Source organism: Mustela nigripes, chromosome 14 (genome assembly GCF_022355385.1).
Source record: "Mustela nigripes isolate SB6536 chromosome 14, MUSNIG.SB6536, whole genome shotgun sequence".
In the NCBI taxonomy this organism is placed as follows: Eukaryota; Metazoa; Chordata; class Mammalia; order Carnivora; family Mustelidae; genus Mustela; species Mustela nigripes.
Window position 1 is genome coordinate 14,136,328 of NC_081570.1, and position 23,354 is coordinate 14,159,681.

Below are 23,354 nucleotides of genomic sequence, written 5' to 3' on the forward strand. Positions count from 1 at the left end.
TTGCTCCCCACGTGGACCCTGTTCCAGCATATTCTGCAGCCTGCTTTGTGGTTGCCTGTGGACTTGTGACGCCTGACCTGAGAGCCACTTGGAGTCTGACGCCTCTTTGTTTCTCTGCTCTTAGCACAGGGCCTGGCTTGGAGCAGCCCTGGGCGTGCACCTGTGGGTAGGGGAATGGCTGTCCTTCCAGGAGAGCAGGCTTTCCCAGGGAAAGTCAACGACATCCCTCTGCAGTCCCACGTCTCAGACCCGAGCAAGGTGGCCTGGATCTCTCACTGGAACCTCTGTCCCCCATGCAGAGTGCAGTCCTGGCCTGCCTCTTCCTTGGTGGCAGATGGCCCAATACGTCCAGAGCCCTAAGCCTGCCTCTGCTGTGGTCCGAATCCTGCTGGGAGCCAAGGTGCCTGGCTGGGACCCGGCCACACTAGGTCCGCACCCGCCTCTCTGCAACCGCCTACCTCAGACCTTTAGGACAATCGCCAATAGATACACATTGACCTCAAGCTCCTCCTCTGTGGTTGTAATGACTAGAACATGTGGGTAGGGGAGGGGGGAAGGAAAGAGGAAAGAAGGAAGGAAGGAAGGAAAGAAGGAAGGAAGGATGGGCAGGTGAGTTTACCACTCGATTTTGCCTGCTGAACGAGGCAGAGCACAGAGCACCAGCTCTCAGACCCTCTGCCGACTACCCCTGGCTTCCCTTACTGTCTTCCCATCAGGGAAGCATCACTCAATCCAGATTCTAAGTGTCTGAACTTGAACTTCTAAAGGATGCTATGGCTCTTGAAGTTCTCCCCAGGATATTGAGCCCCGATTTTGTTTGTTTTCTTAAAAATCTCTGAATCCCCTACTGCCCAGCGCTGGTGGGGGTGCCCAATGCTCAGTGGGGGCTCACTAAATGTTTGTTGGATGACTGTGTGATCACAGCCCCTTGCATGTTCTCCCTTATTATATGACCATGGCCTTCCTCCTCCCAGACCTCAAGGTATGGGTCAGAGGACACGTCTGTAATATTTTCTGGCCTCCAAGGGCAGCACAGTGCTGAGAACCTGGAGTCTCCAGGAACAAAGACCCGTTATATCGGTGAGCTATCCTGTGTAACAGACTACACCACACCTAAGAAACTTGAAATGGCAGCCTTTATTCAGCTCACAATTCTGCAAATGGCAACTTAGCCTGGGCTCAGCCGGAAAGTGTTCTTTGGTCCCAGAGAGCTTCTCTTGTGGGTCATGGTCAACAATGAATAGGTTTTGCTGACCTTTGCCAAGAGTTCTTATATGTCAAATGTCTGAGTGGACACAGCAGGGCTGATGGACTTTGGCTCCCATCTGCCATTGGGCCAGCCCAGTCTTCTTCTTGGAGGAGCCTGGCATCCTGAGAGAGTAGAGCACCAGGTCTCCTTGGCCCAGGCTCAGGAACTGGCAGACCATCATTAGGTTCCACTACATTCTACTGACCAAAATAACTCACAGGGCTGGTGCAGAGTTCAGATTCAACCACTGGGAAAAATAAACTCTACCTCTTGATCGACAAAGCTGCGCATTCCTTCACGAGAGCCAAGGATGCAGTGAGGTTAAGGACAATTGTGGCCAATTGTGCATTTTGCCATGCCAGTGGGGCATTAAAAAGAACAGAATCCGCTCAGCTCAGGTCACTTTGGTGTTCATTAAACTCTAAGTCTGATAACACTAGGAGCTTCTGAATTTGGGTAGAAATTTTGGGTCCCTCTGATGCCCCCTTCCAGGTCCTTTCTCCATCTTTGTGACATTTTCCTGGGACACCCATGTGGCAATGGTGGGTGTGGATATCTTCATGCTCTGTCTCCAGAGAGATGGAAATGACATTAATCTTCCCTACCTGAGGGATTTTGGGGAGCAGAACTGGAACAGAGGAGAAACGAAGTCCAAGTGCAGCTCTCAGATCCTTGGCTGTGTGCCAAGACTGTGTTTTGCAAGATCCCTACTTTGCCCACACCTGGATGTGGGTTGCATGACCCGTTCCCAAGTCCACCCTACATCCTGATTTGGGGATCAGGGTGGAGGGAGAACTTAGGGTAGATCCTGCATCCTCTTCCCCTTCTAGAAATTCCTGGGTTGGGGTTCAGAATAGCTCTCTATCCTACCACCAGTTGATTGCTTCTGAGCCCATAGGACTATCGGAAAGTGTTATTTATTTGTGTCTATATGCAGGGGCTCCCTCCATAGCATGCCAGGATTTTATCTTTTACGTTGCTGATCAGCTGCTTCCTGGGGTCGAGTGACAAAGGTGTACCCGAGGCCATGTCCTGAAGGGTGACTGCGGAACTAGAGCCTCTTGAGGATGGCATGAGAAGGCTTCAGGAAGGACAGGTGACCTTGGATCCCATGCTGGCCCATGAGGAGGCCCATGGCTGCCTAGCACTGGAGCTTATGCCTGCCACAGCGGGGCCGGCTGGAGAAGAACGGCTTGAAGTTTTTCTCGTAGGTGGGCAGGCTCTCTCGGAAGCAGTAGGCAGACTGCCTGTCACACTCACATGCCCGCAGCCCACAGAGGCAGCGGATGCTGGGGTCAAGGGCACATTGACCTGCAGAGAGAGAAGGGGTCACTGGGGGCTCCGCTTGGTTCTAAGGTGTGGGAAAATGGGAGCTTGCTGCAAGGGGTCAAGGGTTGGAAACAGAAAGGGAGGAAATTTGGAGTCTGTCTCCTGGGTCCCTGGTCACACCTGGACATGCCAGAGAAGCCCGGAAGGAACCGGGGAGGGGAAGGCTGGGCTGCATATGGGGGTACCCTGAGTGGGCACGCAGACCAAGGACACAGGACCACTTTCTCAGAACTCACCTCGTATATCCAGCTGCTTGCTGGACATCTCGCTGGGATGTCTCAGGCATCTCCAGCTTAAGGCATTCAGGAGGGAACATTCAATGTAGTGCTCCCTCCGCCCACCAACCTGTCCTTCACCCACGCTCGCGGCTCGAAAACGGCACTGCCTCCTACTCGAGCCCGAAAGTGAGCAGCAGCCTGGGTTCCTCCCCTCCTTCCACTTTGCACATCCAGTCCACAGCAAACGCCACCGATTTCTCTGTTTAGAGGACCTCACGCTCTGCTCTCTTCTCTCCCCCTTCCTGGCCACTCCCGCATTCCCGGTCCCCACCAGCTCTTCCTCCCTAACAGGAGGAAATGAACAGGGACTTTCTTAGACTGTCACCCCCATCAGGTCCACTCTCCTGCTTCAAGCCCCAGTGCAGTTTCCTAATACTGCGGGAAGACATCCAAATCCTCACCAGGAGCCGGAGAGCAGCCTTGCTGTGATCTGGCCCTTGCAAACCTCTCCTCCCCCACTGTCCTTTGCTGTGCTCTGGGAACATTGTCCTGTCACATGCTTGGCTCCCTCTTGTCCCAGGGCCTTTATTCTCATCATTCTAAAACACTGCTCTCCAGGATCTTCAAGTGACTGGATCCTACTCCTCCTTTGGTTCATGGTCAGATTTCCTCTCTTCAGAGAGGCCCTCCCGGGCCCCTGACCTAGAGTGTCATCCAGCAGCCCCTTTCCCGTCTATCTCATTCACTGTGCTTTGCGCAACCCACGCATCTCTTATGCATTTGCGTGCACGTGTCTGTCTCCCCTCGACAGAGTGTGAGCTCTGCGAGGCCAGGGTTTTGTCTGTCTTGTCCATCACAGCATCCCCAGTGGGCAGAACAGATGGTAGCACATAGTGGGTGCTCATCCGAGGGTCTCAGATAAATGAATGCAGCCAGCCTCTCTCTGGGCCTTTGGGGTTGAGTGTCTGCCCTTTGGCCAAGTCACCACTAGATGGAGATCTTTTATTTAGTTGCCAGAGCTGCGGTGCTCTGTGTGTGTGTGTGTGTGTGTGTGTGTGTGTGTGTGTGTGTGTGTTCTGCTCTCTTCTGAGGGTGAGGGTTGGGGCTGGGGAAGGGAGGCAGCCAGACTCACCAGTTTGTTGATCATGGGCAAGTTACTTGCAGCATCCACATTTACAAAATGATGATGAGAACTATAAGTGTCAAAAATAAATCATGGTGTCTGCGGTGCAGGCTCCTTGTGAGGGTTCTGGCCGCAGGGTACGGAGGGAGCGGTTTGCACGTGGCAGGCACACCCACCGTGCTCCGTAAGTGCTGACGGTGATGACGATGGTGATGCCTCTGGGAAGAAGAGGAGCCCTTCGAAGTTGGTCCCAGCGCCGGCCGTCCTCCGTTCGCTTGCCTTTCTCCCACTAAAGTCCAACTCCGGCAGCAAGCTGTCCTCCCACACCTCCCCAGAGACTTCGTTTCTCAAGACGCGTCGACAGCCCTCCTACACTCCAGCTGTGCCCTCCGTGTGCCCTCCTGGAGTGTGCCAGGGATGTTCCCGCCCCTGGCTCTGGGCTCCTGCCACTCCCACTGTTCCCGACACCTGGGTCACCTTTGCCCTCGCACTCCCTCTTTCCATCTGAGAAAAATCCTTCAGGATCCATCAAGCCTCAGCTCCCCCCCAGAAGCCCCGCTCAAGCCCCTGTCCCCTCCGGGTCTCTGGTCTCCCTCGTACCCAGCACACCCCTTGCTTCCTGCCGCGGTCTGAAGGGGCCCACCTGGACCTGTGGCTGGTGTCCTCGGGGGGCTACTTGGATGCAGGGCACTGCCCCCCTCCAACCATGCTCTCCTCGGGAAAGGGCCTGCCACTCGTCCAGGTCACTGTCACTCATCCAGGCCACCGTCACTCTGCTTGGATCCCCTCCTCTCTCTTGTCCTCTTTCTGGTTACCTCTGTCTTCTGTTCCTCGCTTCCTCTTTTCCATCTCTGTTGTCCTTTGTCTTTTCTCTCACTTCGCTGTCCCTTTCTGGCCTTGTCTGGTCCTTTCAGACACACAGATTCTGACCCTCTCCTGACACAGAGTGTGACCTCTGAACACCTCACCTGGGCCCCAGGCGCGCTGGAACTGATCTTGAACTGGGGCCAACGGCTGTGAGCTACTATTTCCGGGGCATCCCAACGGCTGTGAGCTATTATTTCCGGGGCATCCCATAGCCATGGCCGGGCCAGGCCCCTCAAGACCTAGAAGGAGAGGAAGCCTGGGCCGAGAAATGTCTTCCTTGCCTGCCAGCTCTTCCCAACCAGCCTGAATCCAGTCCCTGCATCTTTCGGTTTGCTCGTGGAGATGCCAAGACAGGAACTGAGTCTTGAAGAAAGGACCTGAAGGCTTCAGGGCTGTTTTTCTCAGTCGGTGGAGTAGACTTCCACGACGGGACGAAGCAGGACGCTGTACAGGAATGTTCACCACAGAGAACTCGGGCTGCTGACAGGCCTCCTCCTGCCTGTGTCCCAGGCCTCTGCCCTGCTCTCTAAATTCTCTCCCTGGGCCTCTGGTTTTGTCTCAGGGAGTTAAGTGCCATCTGAAGGATGCCTGCTTGGCTCAGTCGGTTCCGTGTCTGCCTTTAGCTCCAGTCATGATGCCAGGGTCCTGGGACTGAGTCCTGTATCGGGCTCTGTGCTCAGTGGGGAGCCTGCTTCTCCTTCTGCCTCTCCCCCTGCTTGTGTTCTCTCTCTCAAATAAATAAAATCTATTTATAAAAGAAAAATAAATGCCATCCGAACGTCCATGGCTCTTGGGTTCTTGCCCCAGTCAGGTGTCTCCCCTGAGGTCGAGACTCCCGTATGCTCCTGGACACTTGACTTCCCCATTGGGTGTCTGATAAGCATCTGAAACTCAGGAAGCCTCATGCCAAGTGCTTGCTGGGTCTCCGTAGCCTGTTCTTCCCCATCTGCACAAGCTCAGACAACACCTTCCGCACAGCCGCTGGGTCCGGGAACCTTGGATTCGGTCTTTTTCTTCCACACCCCGCATCTTATCCATCAGCGACCCCTGACAATCAACCTGCAAAACACCCGGCATCCGACGCTTCTCTCCTTCTCCACTCCACGCCCCGTGGAAGCTTCTCGCAGTGCTCACTAATGGCTCCCCATCTCTCCTCCCCGGTTCCCCAACCACCATGGACAGTGGCCAGAGTGATCTTTCTAAAGCAAGAGCAGACTGTATCCTGCAGCAAATGCTCTGGAGGCTTCCCCTGCAACGGATGGAGAAGGCGCCCTCCTCACCTGCCGGCCCAGCCCCGCGGACCCTTTCCCTGTGCGACACCAGCCACCGCGGTCCCGATGCCCATGGCCTCTGCTCCTGCCACACTGGCTAAATGCTGCTTCCGTCAAGGCTTCTTCGGCCCCCTGAAGTAGCGGTCCTTCCCTCTCCCTGTTGTCATCCTTCTGTATCCTGTTGGCTTGTTGGAACACTTCATTTCTCAATATTTGGGAATATTGACTCGCTCCCTGGAGGCAAGCTCCCTGGGCAGGGAGTGTGCCTTCTCATTACATATCTTCCATCCTAAACATCCAGGGAGCACTCCGTCCCTAGGCGCTGCTGCCCCACTGGCTGGAGGTTCACCCTCTGTGTGGCAGCAAAAGATCCCCTTCCCAGGCAGCGGGAAGCAGGCTCTCCATTCAGACCCACCGCCTGCGTGCTTTAGGATTTCAGGCAAGTTGCTTGTCCCCAAGCCTGTTTCCTCGGCTTTCAAATCGGGAAACAGACATTAGCATTAACTATTTTATGAGTTCATTCATTCACTCATCAAACACGTATTGAGTTCGGAACATGTGCTTGGCCTTTGGCTAGGCACTGGAGGTACAGGTCTGAGCCTAGAGACCCCACTTTGCATAGCTCTCAGGGTGTCCTTCTTTGTGGGTTCTAATGGGGACGAGTGCCCCCCCACCCACACAAGGCAGGCCTTTTCCTTGCCCTCCCGGACCTCACATTCTGGTTGGCAGGAGAGCGGATGCATAAACAAGCAAGGCAATTTCAGGTAGAGACAAATGTGAGGAGAAAAAAAACGGCGATGTGTCAGTGGTGAGGTGTTGTGAGGGATACCTCCAGTAATGAGGGAGGAAGAGCTTTGCACACCACGAATTCCAGGGTTGCCATGTTCACCTTCCCTCGTCGGTGGAGGGAGAAGCCAGAGGCTGTCAGACATAGAGGTGGAAGACGGACCAGGGCTGGAACCTGGTCTCTGCTTCCCATGGCCTCTTGCACAACGCATACATGGCTGTGTGGGTGGAGGGGGTGGGTGTCTCTGCTGGCTAATCTTAAAGTCCCTTGCAAATGCCAAGAACTTACATAAGCCCACTCAGAGGAGGGATAACAACCTCCCTGGTCCCCCGGTTGCTTGAGGGCGGCCGTCCCCACCTGGCAAATTGGCCCCAGGGCTTGGGTTATAGGCCTTTCTCTGCACTGATCTCCCAGTGACATTTAAAGACATGGACAGGCCAAGTTGTTTTCTTTTCCCTTCCCTGCTCTCTAACTGCATCCCCGGATCAGCTGCAGGTTGCTAGGCAACCTGGGGCCAGGCTCTGGGTAGGGATTTCAGAACTTGAAGGTTGGGGGTTGTTGGTGGTGGGGATAGAGTTAACCCTTACGGGGCTGCACTTTGAACCGCAGTGTAACTGAGGTGGGAAGAGCTTTTCTTCTCTAGGGAGTTAATAACGTTAGCTTGAGGGGATATAGGGGCAGAGGAGAGGCTTCTGAGAAATCTAACAGTCATGAAGAAAATCCCAGTGCTTTTCTGCAAAAGTAAAAGGGAAAAGAAAACTTAGGAGCAAAAAGAAGTCCCGGCTTCTAAGAGAAAAAGCCTTGCCTAAGCACCTGCTATGGGCCAGACCCTGTAGTGCGATTACTTTAGCAACTTTACAAAGTGCAGAGTATTAGCCCCATTTTACAGATGGGGAGACTAAGGCCCAGGGTAGTCATGCAATTATCTGGCTAGAAGTGGTGGAGCTGGGATTCAGACCCAGCTCTAAGCCTGACTCCCAAGTGTGTGCTCTCTCTGGGCCTCTTAACGGGGAACAGAAAGCTAGAACAGAAAGATCTGGGGCATCACAGAGGAGCCGAATTCATCTGCCTTTCTCTGTCTGCTGGGCCGGTGCTGCGCATTCTGATGAGGATGCTGCCGACAAGGAAGGCAAGTCCAACAAGACTTGCAATTGTGGGAGCCCTCCAACCAAGCACACCCCCATAGCACCCTCTAACCAGCCCCATACCATGGGGGGCTGCAGTGCGAGGCCGGAGCACCAGCTCTGGGACCAGACAACCTGGGACCGACTCAGGACTCTTTTCCTGGCTGTGTGACTGTGGACATCTCAACTAACCTCTCTGAGCCTCAGGGTCCTTCTTGATAATCACAGTCACCTCAAAGGAGGATCCCAGGGGTTAGCGTGCTCTGTGTAAAGCACCCATCACAGATGCTCACAGACCGCTGCTGTCACTAATGCACCTGTTTTATGGATTAAAAAAACTGAGGCCCAGAAAACTCATGCCAAGCAGTGCGTTCCAGAGCATTGGAAAAGCTAAAGACACACGTGTTTTAGTCTTGCCTATTAATCAGATCAAACGCTTACGCTCTCTGAGCCTGTCCCCCTGTTCCTATAATGAGAGGTTGGTCTAAAGGGACCCCAAGGGCGCTTTCGGCTCTGGAGAATGCCAGGAGAGCAGGACCTGAGTCTGCCTTGCTCTGCGTTCCAGCCCCTGCACAGCACTGGCTCTGGATGGGCACCCAGTAGGCGCTCAGGCAATACTGGACAAGTAAATGAATGTGCCTGGGTCTGGTTTGTGGGCTCAGCAGGTACCAGCAGCAGACCCACCATCAGAACTCAGATCACCAGCTCCTGGCCCTCCTCCTGGGAGCTGGGGCTTGGCAAGGTCAGGTGGGGAGGACGGGGGTTGGCCTGGTACTCACTGTCTAGGAAGCACCTGCCCCCTCCCCATGCTAACACCCTTAACAGGGTGCCAGACTCTAGGAGGTCTTCTCAAGCTTTAGGGGCAACTGGCTGCCTGGCAGGATCTGTGGGAAGCACAGCCCAGGTAGCAAACTTTTCCCACCACCACCCAGCAGGTGTCAAGCAGAGGATGCTTCTGTGTGCCACCTTGGTGGGGGGAGGGGAGGGGTTCATCTGGTCACTCAGATCACTGTCTTCCCCAACTCCTGGGGTCCCAGGCTGTGGCTCTGGCCCTACATGGGAGAGGGAGGAGGACTGCTAAAGAAGCTGCACCAAAAAAAAAAAAAAAAAAAGAAAGAAAGAAAGAAAGAAAGCAAAGCAAAGCAAAGCAAAGCAAAGCAAAGCTGCTCCAGGTGCAGAGGGCAGAAGCTCGCCCCAAACCTGGGACCACAGTGTGGGCAGGTGCTCCGCACCGGCTGAAATTCTACTTCCCTTCTCAGATCACCCTTTCCCTTCTTCCTCAGTCCCCACACTTCCTGGGGGCACCAGAGGACAGAGCTCCTCGAGGATATTTTCTCTAAAAGTGGTAACTTTTCAAGCACCTTTAAAGTAACACTTGACATGACAGATGTTGTGATCAAGAGGAAAAGCAACGAGAAGAAACCATATGGAAGGGAGACCATGAGCCAGGCTGAGAAGAGTCAGGGGCACCTTTGCTGCGTGCCCCTGCTCCAGCCAACCGCCAGGCTTGCCCCCCTGACTCCTGCCAAGGGTGGGGGCGGGGAGGAAGGGTGAGAAGAGGCAGCCAGAAGCTTGGTCCCTGCCTCTGAGGGCATCATGCGTCAAAGTCAGCAACACTTCGGGGGCAACTTCCTCCGGCCCTCTTCCCTAGGCCACCCACCAGGCCCTCACCCCATCCCAGCCCCTGCACATGGTCTGCAGGATCTCCCAGGAGACACACGGCTTTAGGTATGAGCACCGTCATGGCCAGAGAGCTCCAGCACAGAAGTCTCTTTGAGCTCACGTGGGAAATCGGGGTTCTCCCCATTGATAGTGTGGCTGGGGGCTGAGGGCTGTGGAGGCTGAGACCTCGACCATCTGTCCTCCCATTGTGGGGCTCTGAGACGCCAGCCTCATCCCCCACCCCCGCCCGGCTCAGGTCTCACCACTGGGTCAGGGACACCGCATAGTCCTAATGCTTGGTCCGTCTTGGTATGTCCTGAGGGAGGGCTCCGGGGTTGGGGGGGCGCTGGGAAGCCCTAGAGTTTGGGCACTGAGCACCCATTCTAAGGTGGGGGGGAATGAAAGGAAGGGAGGTGGTTGTTCCCTGACCTTGGGGGGCAGGTGAATCCCGACACACTCACAGCCGAGCACAAATACACGTAAGGAGGAAAGTGGTTTGTGCCACTCCGCAAGGCCAGGTGGGAGACCAGTTGCCGGAAGGGACACTCAAATCACTGGCTCCCCCGGAATGAATGACATTTATGAGAAAGTTACAGCCAGGGACTTCGAAAGTGCTTGCTCTTTAGACCAAACTTTCCCTAGACACACACCCCAGGAGCCTCCAAACACGCTCCGGGATAGCGGGGGCCACTCCCCACCTGCTGGACACTCAGGCTTGCCCGCCCCTGTTCTTTGCTCTCCTCCTCGAATGGCCTTGATGACACATGGGTTCCCTCCCCCCACCCCTCCTAATTACTTTTGTGTCCCCCGCCCCCCAGCCGCCCCTGACAGCCCCTACCAGGGCTTGGCATGTCCTCGCCCTTAACAAATATTTATTCAACTGAAAGACAGCTAAGCTGCTTTGTTAACACATGACAGACAGAGGAATGTTCTCGACAGCAACAGTTGCCAAGCAAAGCTGCAAGATGCAATGTAATCTCAAGTCAACAACTACTTATCGAACAGGTGTTATACCCCAGGCTCCCGGAAGGTGCTGGAGATGCAGCCACGGACAGGACAGACCAGAGACCAAGCAAGCACTCCCAAGAAGCTCCGATTGCTAGAACTGTCCATTTTCATCTCAAAGCGCTCCTCTACCAGGAGGCAGGCATTAAGGAGAGGCCCAGGTTCAAAGTCATGTCCCTGCAGAGAGGGCTACTCACAGGCCACGGTCCCGTTGGCAATGTGGAATTCGTAGCTGTTCAGCACGGGCTGGCAACCAAACTGCTTTAGCTTCCCGTAGCAGCAATCATGCGCCAGGCAGCATCTGGGGGCCAGACCAGAGCAGGTGATGGGGGAGGGCCTCGGGGTATCGGGGATGGGGGACGGGGGGGGGGGGGGGAGCCATGGGTGGACCCTGGAAAGGACGCCCCTGCCTCCTCCCCAGAGCGAGAAAGCATTGATAACAAGGAGGTAAGTTCCTGAAGATATTAACAATATAAACATTACCACTCACATTTCGTGAGCCCTTTCTAGTACCTTCTGCTATCTCATTAGTTCCTCCATGTAACCCTGTGAAGTGTGATTGTTGTTCCTATTTTTGTAGGGGAGGAGATGAGCTCCCAAGGGGGGAATTTCATTAAAGGATACAGCTGGAAAATCTCACACACACACACACACACACACACACACACACGGCTCAAACCTAGGTCCATGTGACTCGGTCATTCACGTAATGAATTTTTCCTGAGCACCTACCATGTGCCAAGCACTGTGATAGTCTCTGAGAAGACAGGGCTCACCAAAACACCCAAAGCACCATGTTCTCATGGTGCTCAGAGTGGCCCAGGGCCGAAAGGGAGAACACGAAGAAGAGAAAGCAGCTGGGGCAGGACCGGGGACCGGATTCTAAGACACAGAAAAGCAAATGCTCTGGGCCAGATGCTTCCGTCCTTCCTCTCATCAACCCTACCTGGGAGCGGGCTCTTTGCTCTTTGTCGTCTTTGTCTCATGGTATTAAAATTGTCATCAGCCTTTGGGCTTGGAAGGGGAGGGACAGTGGGTCAAGGGTCCGGATTTGGAAATAGGCAAATTCTTATTCAAATCCTAACTTGGCCACTCAGGGGCTGGCATGTCTTTAGGTTTTGCCATGGTGGTTTAGGGGGTCCTCATGGCTGCTGCCTGTCACCTAGGGATGGGACCACTGCCTTGGCCACCAGATATGTAAGGATTAAGTTAGGTCCCACTTGCCAATCACCGATCCCAATGCTCAGCACAGGATGGGGATTCCATCTGTGTCTGTCCCCCTGTAGTGCTCTGGGATTCCTCTGGATGGGATATTCCAGGCTCTCAGGAGCCCAGCCCCAAGGAATCAAGCTCCAGGAGTGACATTTCGGGTCCCACTACAAGAACATAATTTACACACAGGAGCTTAAAAGTGGTGAGAAACATCGTATTTCTCCACATGAATGATGTACAAGCTTTCCTGTTTCCTCCCTCCCCATGCCCTCGCCAGGTTACGCCAACCTCCACTTCTCAGGACTCACACTCCCCACCCCACGCTCAAGAGTAGGCCTGGCAGCCACACTGGGCCATGTGGCCTCGCCCAGATGGACAACTTTTCCAAACTGGGCCACTGGGATTCTCTCTCCCGGATTGTGGAATTAGGCCCAGGAGACAGCAGGGCGGCCTTGCCACGGTCTAATCCTAAAAACTGGGTTGCTGAGCGAAGATCACGTTTGCCGTGACGTTGGAGAACTGAAGACGTTTCTCGAGCTCTGAGCAGGACTGACTGGATGATTTTTCAAGGCCTGGTGCAGCACGAGAACTCGGGGCACGTCGTCTGGACACAAGGATTTCAAGATGGTGGCTGAGGGACTGCGAATGGGCTTCTGTCTCTCGCAGCGTGAGTGTCCTAACACCCTGCCTCGCCTCAGGCTTGGGTTTCAGTGCACATGAAAGGAGCCCCCAGACTCACCTGTCTGTGTCGTCCACGGGGGTCCCTTTGCCCCCAAGGCCACAGTAGCAGCCATACCCGTAATACGAGAAGAAGGCACTCCGTCCCGTGATGAGTTTGACCATCCTCTGAAATTGCCAGAAGCTGCTGTGGGCAGGGGCCATCACTGCCGGCCAGAACACAAGAAAGAAGACATTGGGGAGTGAGAACATGCCAGCCTGGTGACTGGAACCGAGAGCGGTGGCCTCTGGGACACCAAGAGACCCCGAAACATGCCCCCAGATGTGGGCATGGCCCGGGATCATCAGCCCCTTTCCTGGAGAAAGGAATAGGATCAGAGAACACTGTGCCCCAGAGCCAGTTTCTTGCCACCCCAGGATGAGAACCCAGCTTCCATGATGTTTGGGACATTACCGTCAACTACGTCTCCCCACAGCGCACCCCCCGCCCCCACCCCACCAAGTGAAAAACCAGCACCCCAGGCAGAAACACCCTTGGGTCTCATGCAACATTAATGGGAAAATTTTAAAACCAGAGATGCCAGTTCCTACTAATATCCTCAGGCATGTACAATCTCTTAAGAGGCAGAAAAGATGCCCTCAATCTTATTTTTTTTTAATTGCAAATATACAGGGACCTGGCAATTTTTACTTCTACAGAATGTTTACAGAAGTGGGGGGTAGAACACACACACACACACACACACACACACACAGACACACACATACACAGACACACACACACACACACAGAGGGATGTTTGCTGCAGCTTGTCCCCTGTGGTATCAAAAAATTGAACACCACCCACATATCTACTAACAGAGGGAGAGTAACTAAATTGTGTCTTGAAAACATCTACTTTTAATAGCAATCTCTCCGGGATTGAGCAGTGGGATTGAGGAAGTAGGTGGAGAAGAAGATAGACACCATTTATATACTTTTATGCTATTTGGCTTTTTTTTTTTACAGTGACCATGTAATACTTTGTGACCAAGTAATACTTTTCTATTAAAATGGTTGAAATGAACATGTGGAAAAGTCTAGAAGCATGTCTACCAAACTCTGAAGAGTGGTTACCTTTGGGTGTAGGAAAAGGACCAGGGTCTGGGAAGGATGAGAAGTGGCTTCAGCTTGTTATAGTCATTTATTTTACTTTTTAATTACCTGCATATATTAATTTTTCAATAAAATAACATAAAAACATGAACTTGGGAAGAAACACAGAGACAGAGGCGTATGGAACATGTTCACAGGAGACTCCCCATATGAAACTGTGGTTTTATTGTCCTAAAGCACCACAGAAGGGGTGGGGAAGCCTGGGGTAGTCACAGCTGTTCCCCAGCAGTCCCTCGAGAGAGAGAGGCCAGGCACTGATCTTGTAGAGAGCCCACCACAAGGGCTGCAGAAATGGTCCTTCCTGCATTACCCCCCCCCCACCCCCCCCGCCAAACAACTCACCATCTTGAAAACTGTAAATTCCACCCCGGACTAAAGGGAAAATGGGAGCTCCATTTCTGACATTTTGACTTAGAGACCTGACAGTTACAAAGCTGAAACAGACAGAAAAATGGATCCGGAGAAAATTCTATAAATCAAACCCATCCGAGTCAAAGAGTTTTCTAACAAACTCAACACAGTTTGCTAGCAAGTTCTTTCTCACTCTGCAGGGGTGTGTTATCTGATCTCTTGGTAGCAATGACTTATAATTATCCATTATTCCATAAGTCACCATAAGAGAGCCTTTCTGATGAGAATTAATTGTCCCTAAATTAGCTAGATATATGTCTGCGTTTTTGTTCTGGAATCTACATGACTTTAAACAAAGGCAAAGAAGGAAAGAATAAGAGGCTTCCAAAGGGGGTGTGAGGTAAAACAGTAGTCAAGGTTAGCAACCTTTGATTTTCTCGAAGTTTCATGAGGTCCCAGTGCTGGGACCAGCCCATTTTGTAGAAGTAACAGAAGGAGGAGGACTTTGGTGGGCGCCTATTCTCTTCTGATTTCCCCCCCAACCCGATGCCACGTCAGGAGGGGCTGCCTGGAGACACGGACACCCAGACAGGAGGACAGAGCCCTGGAGCTCTCCCAGCTCCATACTACTTACGGCAGGAGGCAAAGACCATGAGAACTCCAATGGCCTTCATTCTGGAGGACACCAGGGGGTCGGGGGCAGGGCGATCACACCTTTCTCTGCTCATGAGGGGTCTGCCAGCCGAACTCCTGAAAATAACCAAAATGAGGCGAGGCCATGTGGGTGCCAAACTCCAATCACAGCTTAGGGCTCAGAGCAAAGGGATCTTTTTCAAACCTAATTATCTCTGAATATGATACACTTTCTGGTGTTTAGAGCCTAAATATAAAAGATACGAAGGGCTCCGTTGTCTGAAGAGTACAAGTGTTTCTTTTCTTTTTCTGGCAATACCGTCCCCTCTTTTTTTCTTTTGAGGAGTCGGTATTTCCACTGTTCCCAAGTTTAAAGGCATCCAGGGTGTCCGTGATGGAAATCCCATGCCGGGAAGTCCAGCCCCGCTAGCACGGTGGGCCCACACCCGTGTCTTCCTTCCCTCCTTGGAAGGGAAGCTCCTCCGTCAGAAGAGCTTAGCTCCTCTGAACCTGGGCTTCCCCTCCTATCAAGTGAGTCTAAAAGACCTGTCAGTAATTTCAAACAGTTATGAAGGAGTTCCTCAATGTCACATGCTGTTTTCTTCGAGGTCTTTGCGAGCATTCCATGGTTTCATCCTCACAAACTGAGAGGCTCTGTCAGAAGAGCCTTCTCGAACCCACAGAGCCCCCAGCTTCGCAGACTTGGGGGACCAATGGAAACAAGGCAGGTAAATCTGCTCGGTACCGAAAAATGCTAGGACAGCGAAACACACCCTTCTTAATACTATTTGCAGCACTAGGTGTCCTCATATGTGGCTCGCTTGCCATAGGACAACAGAGGAGGCTCAGGGACCCCTGTTGTCCCCAGAAGCCTTCCCACCCCTGTTCCGGTACGAGCTCTAAGTGCAAGTGGCCTTGATGTGGCCCATCGGGAATCAGGCTCGATCTGATAACAGCAGGACTCGGAGTACAAACAGTAGCTCTGCTGAGCCCAGAGAATTTGATAGGCACTGAGCTTTGGCTAGCGTTACTCTCCGTGACAAAGTTTCCCGGGAAAACTTCAGAATGAGCTCCCTGCTGTGGGGCCCCGGGCCAGGGCGTCAGGGGTCCTTGCTACCTCTGCCCCTCTCTGGCCTGGTTCTGCTGGAGGATGTAAGGCTCGGCCTGGGCCAGGTCTGGTCTCATTCAGCCTCTGTTCCAAGTGCTGCAGGGAAATTTTTAAATTAGGTTCCGTCTCTACAGGCTGGCTCCCTTTCCTCTTCTGAGTCTGCAAAAATAACCGTGCGATGGTGCAGTCCAAGAAGAAGGCATGCACGTCTTTTAGATGAGCAGGTGATGACGCTTTGGAGAGACAAAGAAAGGGACTCGGGTGTGTTACTGGTAATGAAATCAGTGTGTCTCTGGGCGCCAAGTCCTCCTCTATGCGTCAGGTCCTCTTGAGTGTCAACTCCCCCCCTGTGTGCCAGCTTCTCCTTCTCTGTCAGCTTCTCCCTCTGTGTGTCAGCTTCTCCCTGTGTGTCAGCTTCTCTCCCTGTGTGCCAGCTTCTCCCTGTGTGTCAGATTTTCCCTCTGTGTGCCAGCTTCTCCCTCTCTGTCTGCTTCTCCCTCTGTGTGCCAGCTTCTCCCTCTCTGTCAACCTCCCACCATGTGCGCAGCTTCTCCTTCTGTCTTTCAGCTTCCCCTTCTCTGTCAGCTTCTACTCCTGTGTGTCAGCTTCTCCTTCTCTGTCAGCTTCTCCCTGTGTGTCAGTTTCTCCCTTTATGTGTCAGCTTCTCCCTCTCTCCAATCCATCTTTGTTCACTTCCTGACAGATGTCTCTCCTGGGACATCTCATCCTGGGATCCTCCCGAGAATGCACTTCTCCGTCTCAAAATCTGTGTCCAGGGAGGCCAACTTAGTCCCATGTAGAGTGATAAGCAGTGAACTCACCTTCAAAAGGAGGAGTTGGAGGGGGCCTTAAACTACCTTAAATTTGTATTCCACTCCTATTGGCTCCTCTTACAACCCCACAGGTAAAGCCTATCACTTTCCCGTTTGGCAGTTGAGGAAAGCAAGGCTCAGAGAGCAGTGACTCACAGCTACCAAAGTGGCAGGACCAGAACTGAACCTCTGGTCCCGACCTCCCAATTCAGCGCTCTTTCCACCTCACCAGGCTCCCTGCCTAGACCTCTTGCCCATGTGGCCTTTTGAGGGTGACAGAGCATTTTCAAGGACGTCTACTGGCCTCCACGGCTGTGACTGAGGCGGGACGGGCACGGTCCTCTCCTTTGACTGACCTCTTGTGGGTGCTTTGGGGCACAGGGCCGGAGGCCCGGGGATGTGACAAAGGGCGAGAGCATGGTGGGGAGCACGGCACGGGCTCCAGCTCGGGCTCCAGCTCCAGCTCCAGCCTCTAGCGCAGCAGCCAGCGGGTCAGCAGGTGCCGGTGAGCAATGCCCTCAGACCCATCAATTCATCTGATGTAGACAACGCTGAAATGTGGGCTGGCTTTATCCCCACCGAGAAAATGAGGAGGAAAGAACCCACAAGCTCCATCATCAAAGCTCATTCTATTTTGCTCACCTCTTTGTTCCCAGTGCCTCCCGGCACACGCAGGGCCTGGCACACACGAGGATGATGGTGAGGATGATGGTGAGGATGAGTCACTTTTGTGTCACACTTCCACACCCTGCGAGGCTTCTGAGCACTTTGCAGACAGATACTCCGTACGTCCTCACAGCCCTCAGCCGGAGAAATGCCGCTATCAACTTCATCGTGAGAATGAGAAAGCCAGGCACGGAGAGGGGGAGGTAAATCCGTATTTGAGGAATGAATGAAGGAAGGAAGTGATCAGGGTCTGATGATGCTTTGAGTTACAGAAACATAAACAAAACCATCCCCTCCCCAGGGCCAGCACGGACTAAGCACTGTTTGTGGATTATCTCCCTTGATTCTCTTCCAAGTCTCCCCTTGTGGTCCAGATGATCCACCCCAGTTTCTAGATGGGAGAACAGAGACTGGCAGGAGTGAGGGGTTTTGTCCCGCACACTGATGGAGCCAGGACTCGCCGCAGGTGTGTGGACACCAAAACTGGCATCCCTAACCCTGAGCCATTCTCCTGCTTCCCTGTAGGGCACGGTGCCCAGGGCTCTACCTACCCAAAACACAGTGAACGTTCTTACTTGAGACACAATTCCAGCAAGGGGTCAGCTTCTTTTTTTCAGACCCAGCAGTGGAACGGGAAGGGAGTTAAATGGTGGCTTTTAGTAGGCGGGCAAGGGAGAGAAGGGAGTGATGAAAATGGTAACGGACCAAGCCTGCAAACCTGGAGCCACGGAGTGTGGGGACGGATAGTTCTGGCGGCAGTAACACCATTGCACCTGGAGTGTTGTTGACTTCGAGTCATCAAGAAAAGATGCATTGTGTAAGAGACCGCGATGCGGGCAAACCGTTCCGGCTTCTCTGTTGGAAAAGAGGGTAGGGCCGGGGGGCCCCCCACTTCCTGGCAGAGCCACTGAAAGTTCCTGAACCTTCCCTTCATCATCCGCAAGGTGGAAACAATGAGCCTGCCCCTCCCACAGATTGCCAGCAAGACTGAACAAGTTCCTGAGGTCGAAAGCACTTGGCCAACAGTAGCCAAGGTGAAGTACCATGTTTGCTATGTTCTGCTTAAGAAGACAGGGAAGGAGGCACAACATTAATGGATGTTTTCTAATAATATGGGGAAGCAGTAGAATCTTACACTTTAAGAGGTGGATTTCATTATCTAAAAACTTCCCTCTGGCAGGTCCTGTTGGGATGCTCAGGCATCAGGACGCGTAGTAATTGTGCCAGCGTCTTGGCCTCTCCACCAGGGCACACACCCTGTTCTACTTCTGCTTGAAGATTACCCACGGTCTCAATCAACACGTCTAATGGGATCGAGGGCAGAATAGTACACTGGGTATAGACTCCAAAATTTGGAAGCTGCTAGTTCAAAAAGAGGCCACCTGCTCTTTGGGGACAAGCTGCTGAGACACTGAAGCTCTTGCCTTCAGCCCAGCCCTGGGGGAGGTCATTTAGACTTCAAACCAGTTATCCTTGGGGGATGCCAAACGGCAGTCAGCCGGGTCCCTTGGTGGAAAAGCCGGCTGTGGAATCGGCATTGTCTCTTCATTAATTTAATTCATTTGCTGAGCGCATATCATGAAGTGGGCACCGTGCGGGCAAAGCAGGGGACTCAGACACAGGCAAGTTCCTAGCCCCGAGGAGCTCAGGTCCTGCTGACGGAGGGACACACGGAAGGCGAAACCAACGTGATAATGAACACTAACCCTCCCCAAGCAGTCACACGTTCCCCGCACATGCTAAGACCTTTCCACGTAGCAGCTGATTTCACGCCCAACGCACTCCCATTCTTAACCATCTACGTTCTACAGAGTTAGAAACCAAGGTCCAGAGAACACTAATCAGCGACCCAAGGTATCTAGCAAGCTAGCAAGCGGTGGGGCCAGGATTTAAACTCAAGTCCGGATTCCAGGGCCCATGCCCACTACCTCACAACCAGGGCAACAGGCGGGTGCAGGTAAAGGTGCCATGTGGGTGGGCTCTGGAGTACGAGGTGGAATCAGTCAGATTGGGGTTCTGGAACAGCTCGGCCACTCAAGAACTTGAGGGATCCTGAGGGTCCGTTGTTTTTGTTTGTTTGTTTTTGTTTTTATTTTGTTTTGTTTTGCAAAGGAGGCCAATGATGCCTTTCTGGAAGAGAGCACTGAAGATCGGAGGAACTGACCTGGTGAGGGCGGGGGGCGCCATCTTGGACACGTTCCACTGGACCAAAAGGGATCAATGTGGTTTGGGGTTGGGGAGGAGGTGGTCAGGAAAGGCCTCCATGAAAGAGTTGACTTTTTAACAGGGGCCTTGAAGGATCAGTCAATTTGGATTGACTTCGAGGAAGGAAGCAGGGGCAGGCATGAGTAATGATCCTGGAGATGAGAAGACCAAAGGCCCGTTTGGGCAATAAGCTGGCTGGAACCCACGGAGGAATCTGGGGAGTAAGGGAACCACGGCTGGGAAGGAGGGTGACCCCACTTTGAACCTGGCAGAGCAGGTGCCTCTGGCCACCTTTACTGAGAGTCCATTTTGCACGCGCGTCAGAGACTAGGCCTTATAGGGTTTGTCTTTTGAAGACACGTTCTTTAAAGAAAGGGGAGACAAAGGTGGCAAAGTTAGGGCTCTCTCTAAAGAGCAGGAAGGCACAGCCATTGGCGGGTGGGCTCTCCTTCCTTCCCCCCAGCTTCCCCTGGCACTGTGCGTTACATAGCACTGGGGAGCAAAGGACACGTCCTGCTGAATATTAAACAGACCCCAGGCATCAGCCCCATTTCAGTGCTTGCCCACGTAGGGACACACACACACATACACACACACACACACGGTAGGGGGAGAAGCGGATTTGATTTTCCAAAAGATTGCATAATCCTTAGGTGTTATTAAAATAGCTGATGAAGAATCTACTTTAATCTTTTTTGGGTGGGCGTCAAAGGCCTGAAGAGCATTGCTTTAGATATTTCTGACAGAATCATTTACAAGCAAGAAGTCACCCAGCACAGAGCTGCAAAGCCAACGGCTCCTAAGATCGTCACCTCATGCACCTCTTTGGGGCCCCAGGTGCCACCCCAGATGTCCAGAGCCAGGGAGGAGGCAACCCCAGCAGGTGGCATGGCTCACCCGCAGCTTCTACAGGTCAGGCACAGCTTTCCTGGGACAGGAGGGAACCTCACTGCTGAAATGATCCCCACCTCCTGGGGCCCGAAGACCTTCCTGTCGGCGTCAGAGGCATATAACCACGTCCAACCCCTGCCCGCTCTTCCATTCTTGGCTCAAACTGTATTTTGAAAACAATCTGATCTATAACTCCTCAAGGGCGTGTGACACGCCTTCTCAACCAGACTGTAACCATCTCAGAGGAGGGTCACAGTCGTGCCCTAGCGCAATCCCATGCCCGTGTGTCCAGCACACACGAGACAGCAGATATCCGGCCACAATGCTAGGATACCCTGATTCTTTCTTCTGATAATTTGGTTTTTGTCTACTAACATTACCCTCCAATAATACAATCACGAAATTATTCATCTGCGAATTCCAAGAGTCTAGAACCATGCCTGGCACACAATAGTAGTCCAGTAAAGGCTCCTTTTGAAGCTATGTTAATTCCATTTTGAAAGAAAGCCTTCATCCATTCAAGTTGGGATCTGAAGGCTACGTGGGCATTAGGCAAAGGAAGAGAGGAGGCAAAGCTTGGGGAGGATGGAGAAGACTCTTCCAGGCATCAGGGACAGCAGGAACAAAGGTCTGGAGCGTATGTGTGTGGCCTTTGGCAGGGGACTGGCTTCGGGGCCATTGGAGGAGTAGGTCTTGGACACAGGCAGAGGACATGTCCCCTCCCACTGAGCAGGAGGGATGGAGGAAAGCAGGCAAGTGTGTAGTCTGATGACAGAACACTAACAAGGCTTCCATAGGATGGTTTCTCTTTTGTCTCTGAAGAGGGAAGTAAGAATCCTTCTGTGTTGGAGGAGGGGCAGGGGAGAGGGGTGAGGTTTCAGGAGTGAGGACAAGGTTTGAAATAACCACCAAAGGGGAGAGGAGACCGAACTGAACTGGGAAGTGGGGGGATTTCTGCCTGGGGTTAAGGGTCCAGTAGGTGTTGGAGACCACACCTTTCCACAAATTATGCCAAGGTCTGCGACTGGTCGAGGTGTCTTCAGCCCCTGGGTGCAAGTGGACTGATGGAATTTCATCAGGTGGGAGGGACCGAGTGGCAGCAGGACAAGGGCGCGGGGGAATCTCCAAAGGGAATGGCCTGGGTAAAGGACTGTGGGCAGGTCAGGGCAGGAAACAAGCAGGTTTGGGGGGGGGCGGGGGCAGTGAGAAAGCCTAGAGGGCAATGGGTTGCGGTTTCCACTTGAAAGACGAATGGGGGAGGTGGATGGGGTTGCTGGAAGTGCAGGGGTCCTGGTTAGAGAAGGCAAAACGGGGCAGATGTAGTTGATCCCAAGGGTCCCGAAGCCCCCGGGAGTGTGGCGCTGGTGTTAAAGACATTGCCCTGAGAACAGACAAGGCAGAGAGAGGCCCCAACTCAATGCAAGCCCTAGAATCAGCCGCTGAGCATGAGGGGTGCCCCAGGAATCAGTCCAGCAGCCACTCCCCAAACCGGGGACACTGAGCGGGTTGGGGCCTGCCCCCAGGTCACAGCATACGGTGCTCCCCAGCCCCGCCCAGGAGAGGACCCAGGAGGCCCCCCACCCGCTCGCCCCTGGGGCGGGCGGGGTGCCCCACCGACCGGAAGCACGTGGCCCCCTCCAGCCCGTTGCCCCGGAGACGCCGGCTGTTTACCAGCCGGACTGAGCCCGGCGACTGCGGGGCGGATGGAGCAGCGGCCAGGTGAGCGCGCCCGCCGCCCTGGGACAGGCCGCCCCCGGGGTGGGGGGGGGGGGACAGGAAGGGGTCCCGGGGAGAAGAGGACTCCGGGGCAAAGCCAGCCAGCCCGGCCCAGCTCACCGTTGTCGGATGGAACAGTTCCCGGGCTCCGCGGAAGCCGAAAGGGCTGGGAACCGGGCCATGCGCTCCTGGCTGGGCAGTACGGACTGGGACACAGACAGACCCATGGGGACTAAAGGACGTCCTGCCCTCGGAGAGACGGGAACTAGATCAGAGCCTCCCCCAGACCCATGCGCTTTCACCCAAGGCACCTCTCACTTTCTAGACGTTCTTTCTTGCCTCTCCTCCAAATGTCTGCTTCTGCTGTTCCAGCTCAGCTCCTTTCCTTTTAGAGATGTCCCTACTTGGAAATAATTAAGCTCTCCTCCTCCTCCTCCTCCCCTCCCCCACGCTGCTCTTGCAACCATCCCCACTGCCTTTTCCAAACCTTTGATCACTTGGTGGCTTGTGGTCCAATTTCTCCACTCCCCCTTGTAAAGGTGGCACTCTGCACTCTGCGTGGGACAGCGCATTCTAATCATTTAGCCGGGGGTAGAACTGGGAATGGTACCAAAGTTTTCTCCTGCTCAGGCCAACTACCATCTCCTGTTGATTCTTCTGAGTGCTTTCATCTTGAAAGCCTTACAGAGGTGGGGGTGGACTGGGGCTGGGGGGTGGTGGGGTTGTTGGCAGGGGATAGTATTAACTGATAAACATTTTTAAAAGACCAATTCAAATTATGCATGCTCGGTATATACCAGCAGATGGTACGTGGGTGGGTGTATTTTACTGCATTTGCTGTGGGTTTAGATTTGGGTTGCCAGTGAAAGGGGGTGGTCTGACCCTGTGCTAAGAGGTGGGCTCCTTTGGAAAGCAGGAATATGGCCTCCACCTTTCCTGTCCAATGTTCTTCCTTTCCAGTCGATTGGACAATTCATCTTAAGCAATGGGTACCTGCCCTTTTGGCAGTTCCCTGGAAACCGTTAACTGATGTTTGTTTCCTGACTCCTAGCAGGCCTCTGGGGTGTAGCTATTCTGTTTAAGCAAACAGGCCACTTGCCTATTTGGTTGGTGGCTTGATGGGTGCCTACACCAAGATCTTGTCAAATCACTTTGTGGTTGAACGTCTGCCAGGCCTCGAGGTGGGGAAATGAGCTAAGCGGGGGGGGGGGGGGGGGGGGGGGGGGGGGGGGGGCGCCCCCCGCCCCCCCCCCCCCGCGGGGGGGGCGCGCGGGGGCGCGCCCCCAGCCGG

General features: G+C 53.6%; 2 protein-coding genes across 4 annotated transcripts in view; one reads left to right on the forward strand and one right to left on the reverse strand.

Annotated features, from left to right (window-relative positions):
- Positions 1-1,118: 1,118 nt before the first annotated feature.
- PLA2G2C (phospholipase A2 group IIC) lies at positions 1,119-17,865 on the reverse strand. Its single transcript, XM_059375033.1, has 6 exons — positions 17,803-17,865; positions 17,228-17,412; positions 14,667-14,782; positions 12,587-12,731; positions 10,833-10,936; positions 1,119-2,560 (listed from the first exon to the last, which is right to left on the reverse strand). Exons 3-6 carry the CDS (start codon positions 14,758-14,760, stop codon positions 2,391-2,393), a joined length of 513 nt encoding a protein of 170 aa, XP_059231016.1. The 5' UTR covers positions 14,761-14,782; positions 17,228-17,412; positions 17,803-17,865; the 3' UTR covers positions 1,119-2,390.
- Positions 17,866-21,994: 4,129 nt separating this feature from the next.
- UBXN10 (UBX domain protein 10) overlaps positions 21,995-23,354 on the forward strand; it is a 9,039-nt gene continuing 7,679 nt past the window's right edge. Inside the window, exon 1 of one of the 3 annotated variants that reach the window (XM_059376467.1) lies at positions 21,995-22,066. The gene's annotated coding sequence lies outside the window, so the exon portion shown is untranslated. Of the gene's footprint in view, positions 22,067-22,162; positions 22,263-23,354 lie in introns of those variants that run through there. The other 2 variants (XM_059376468.1, XM_059376465.1) reach the window with 2 other exon arrangements.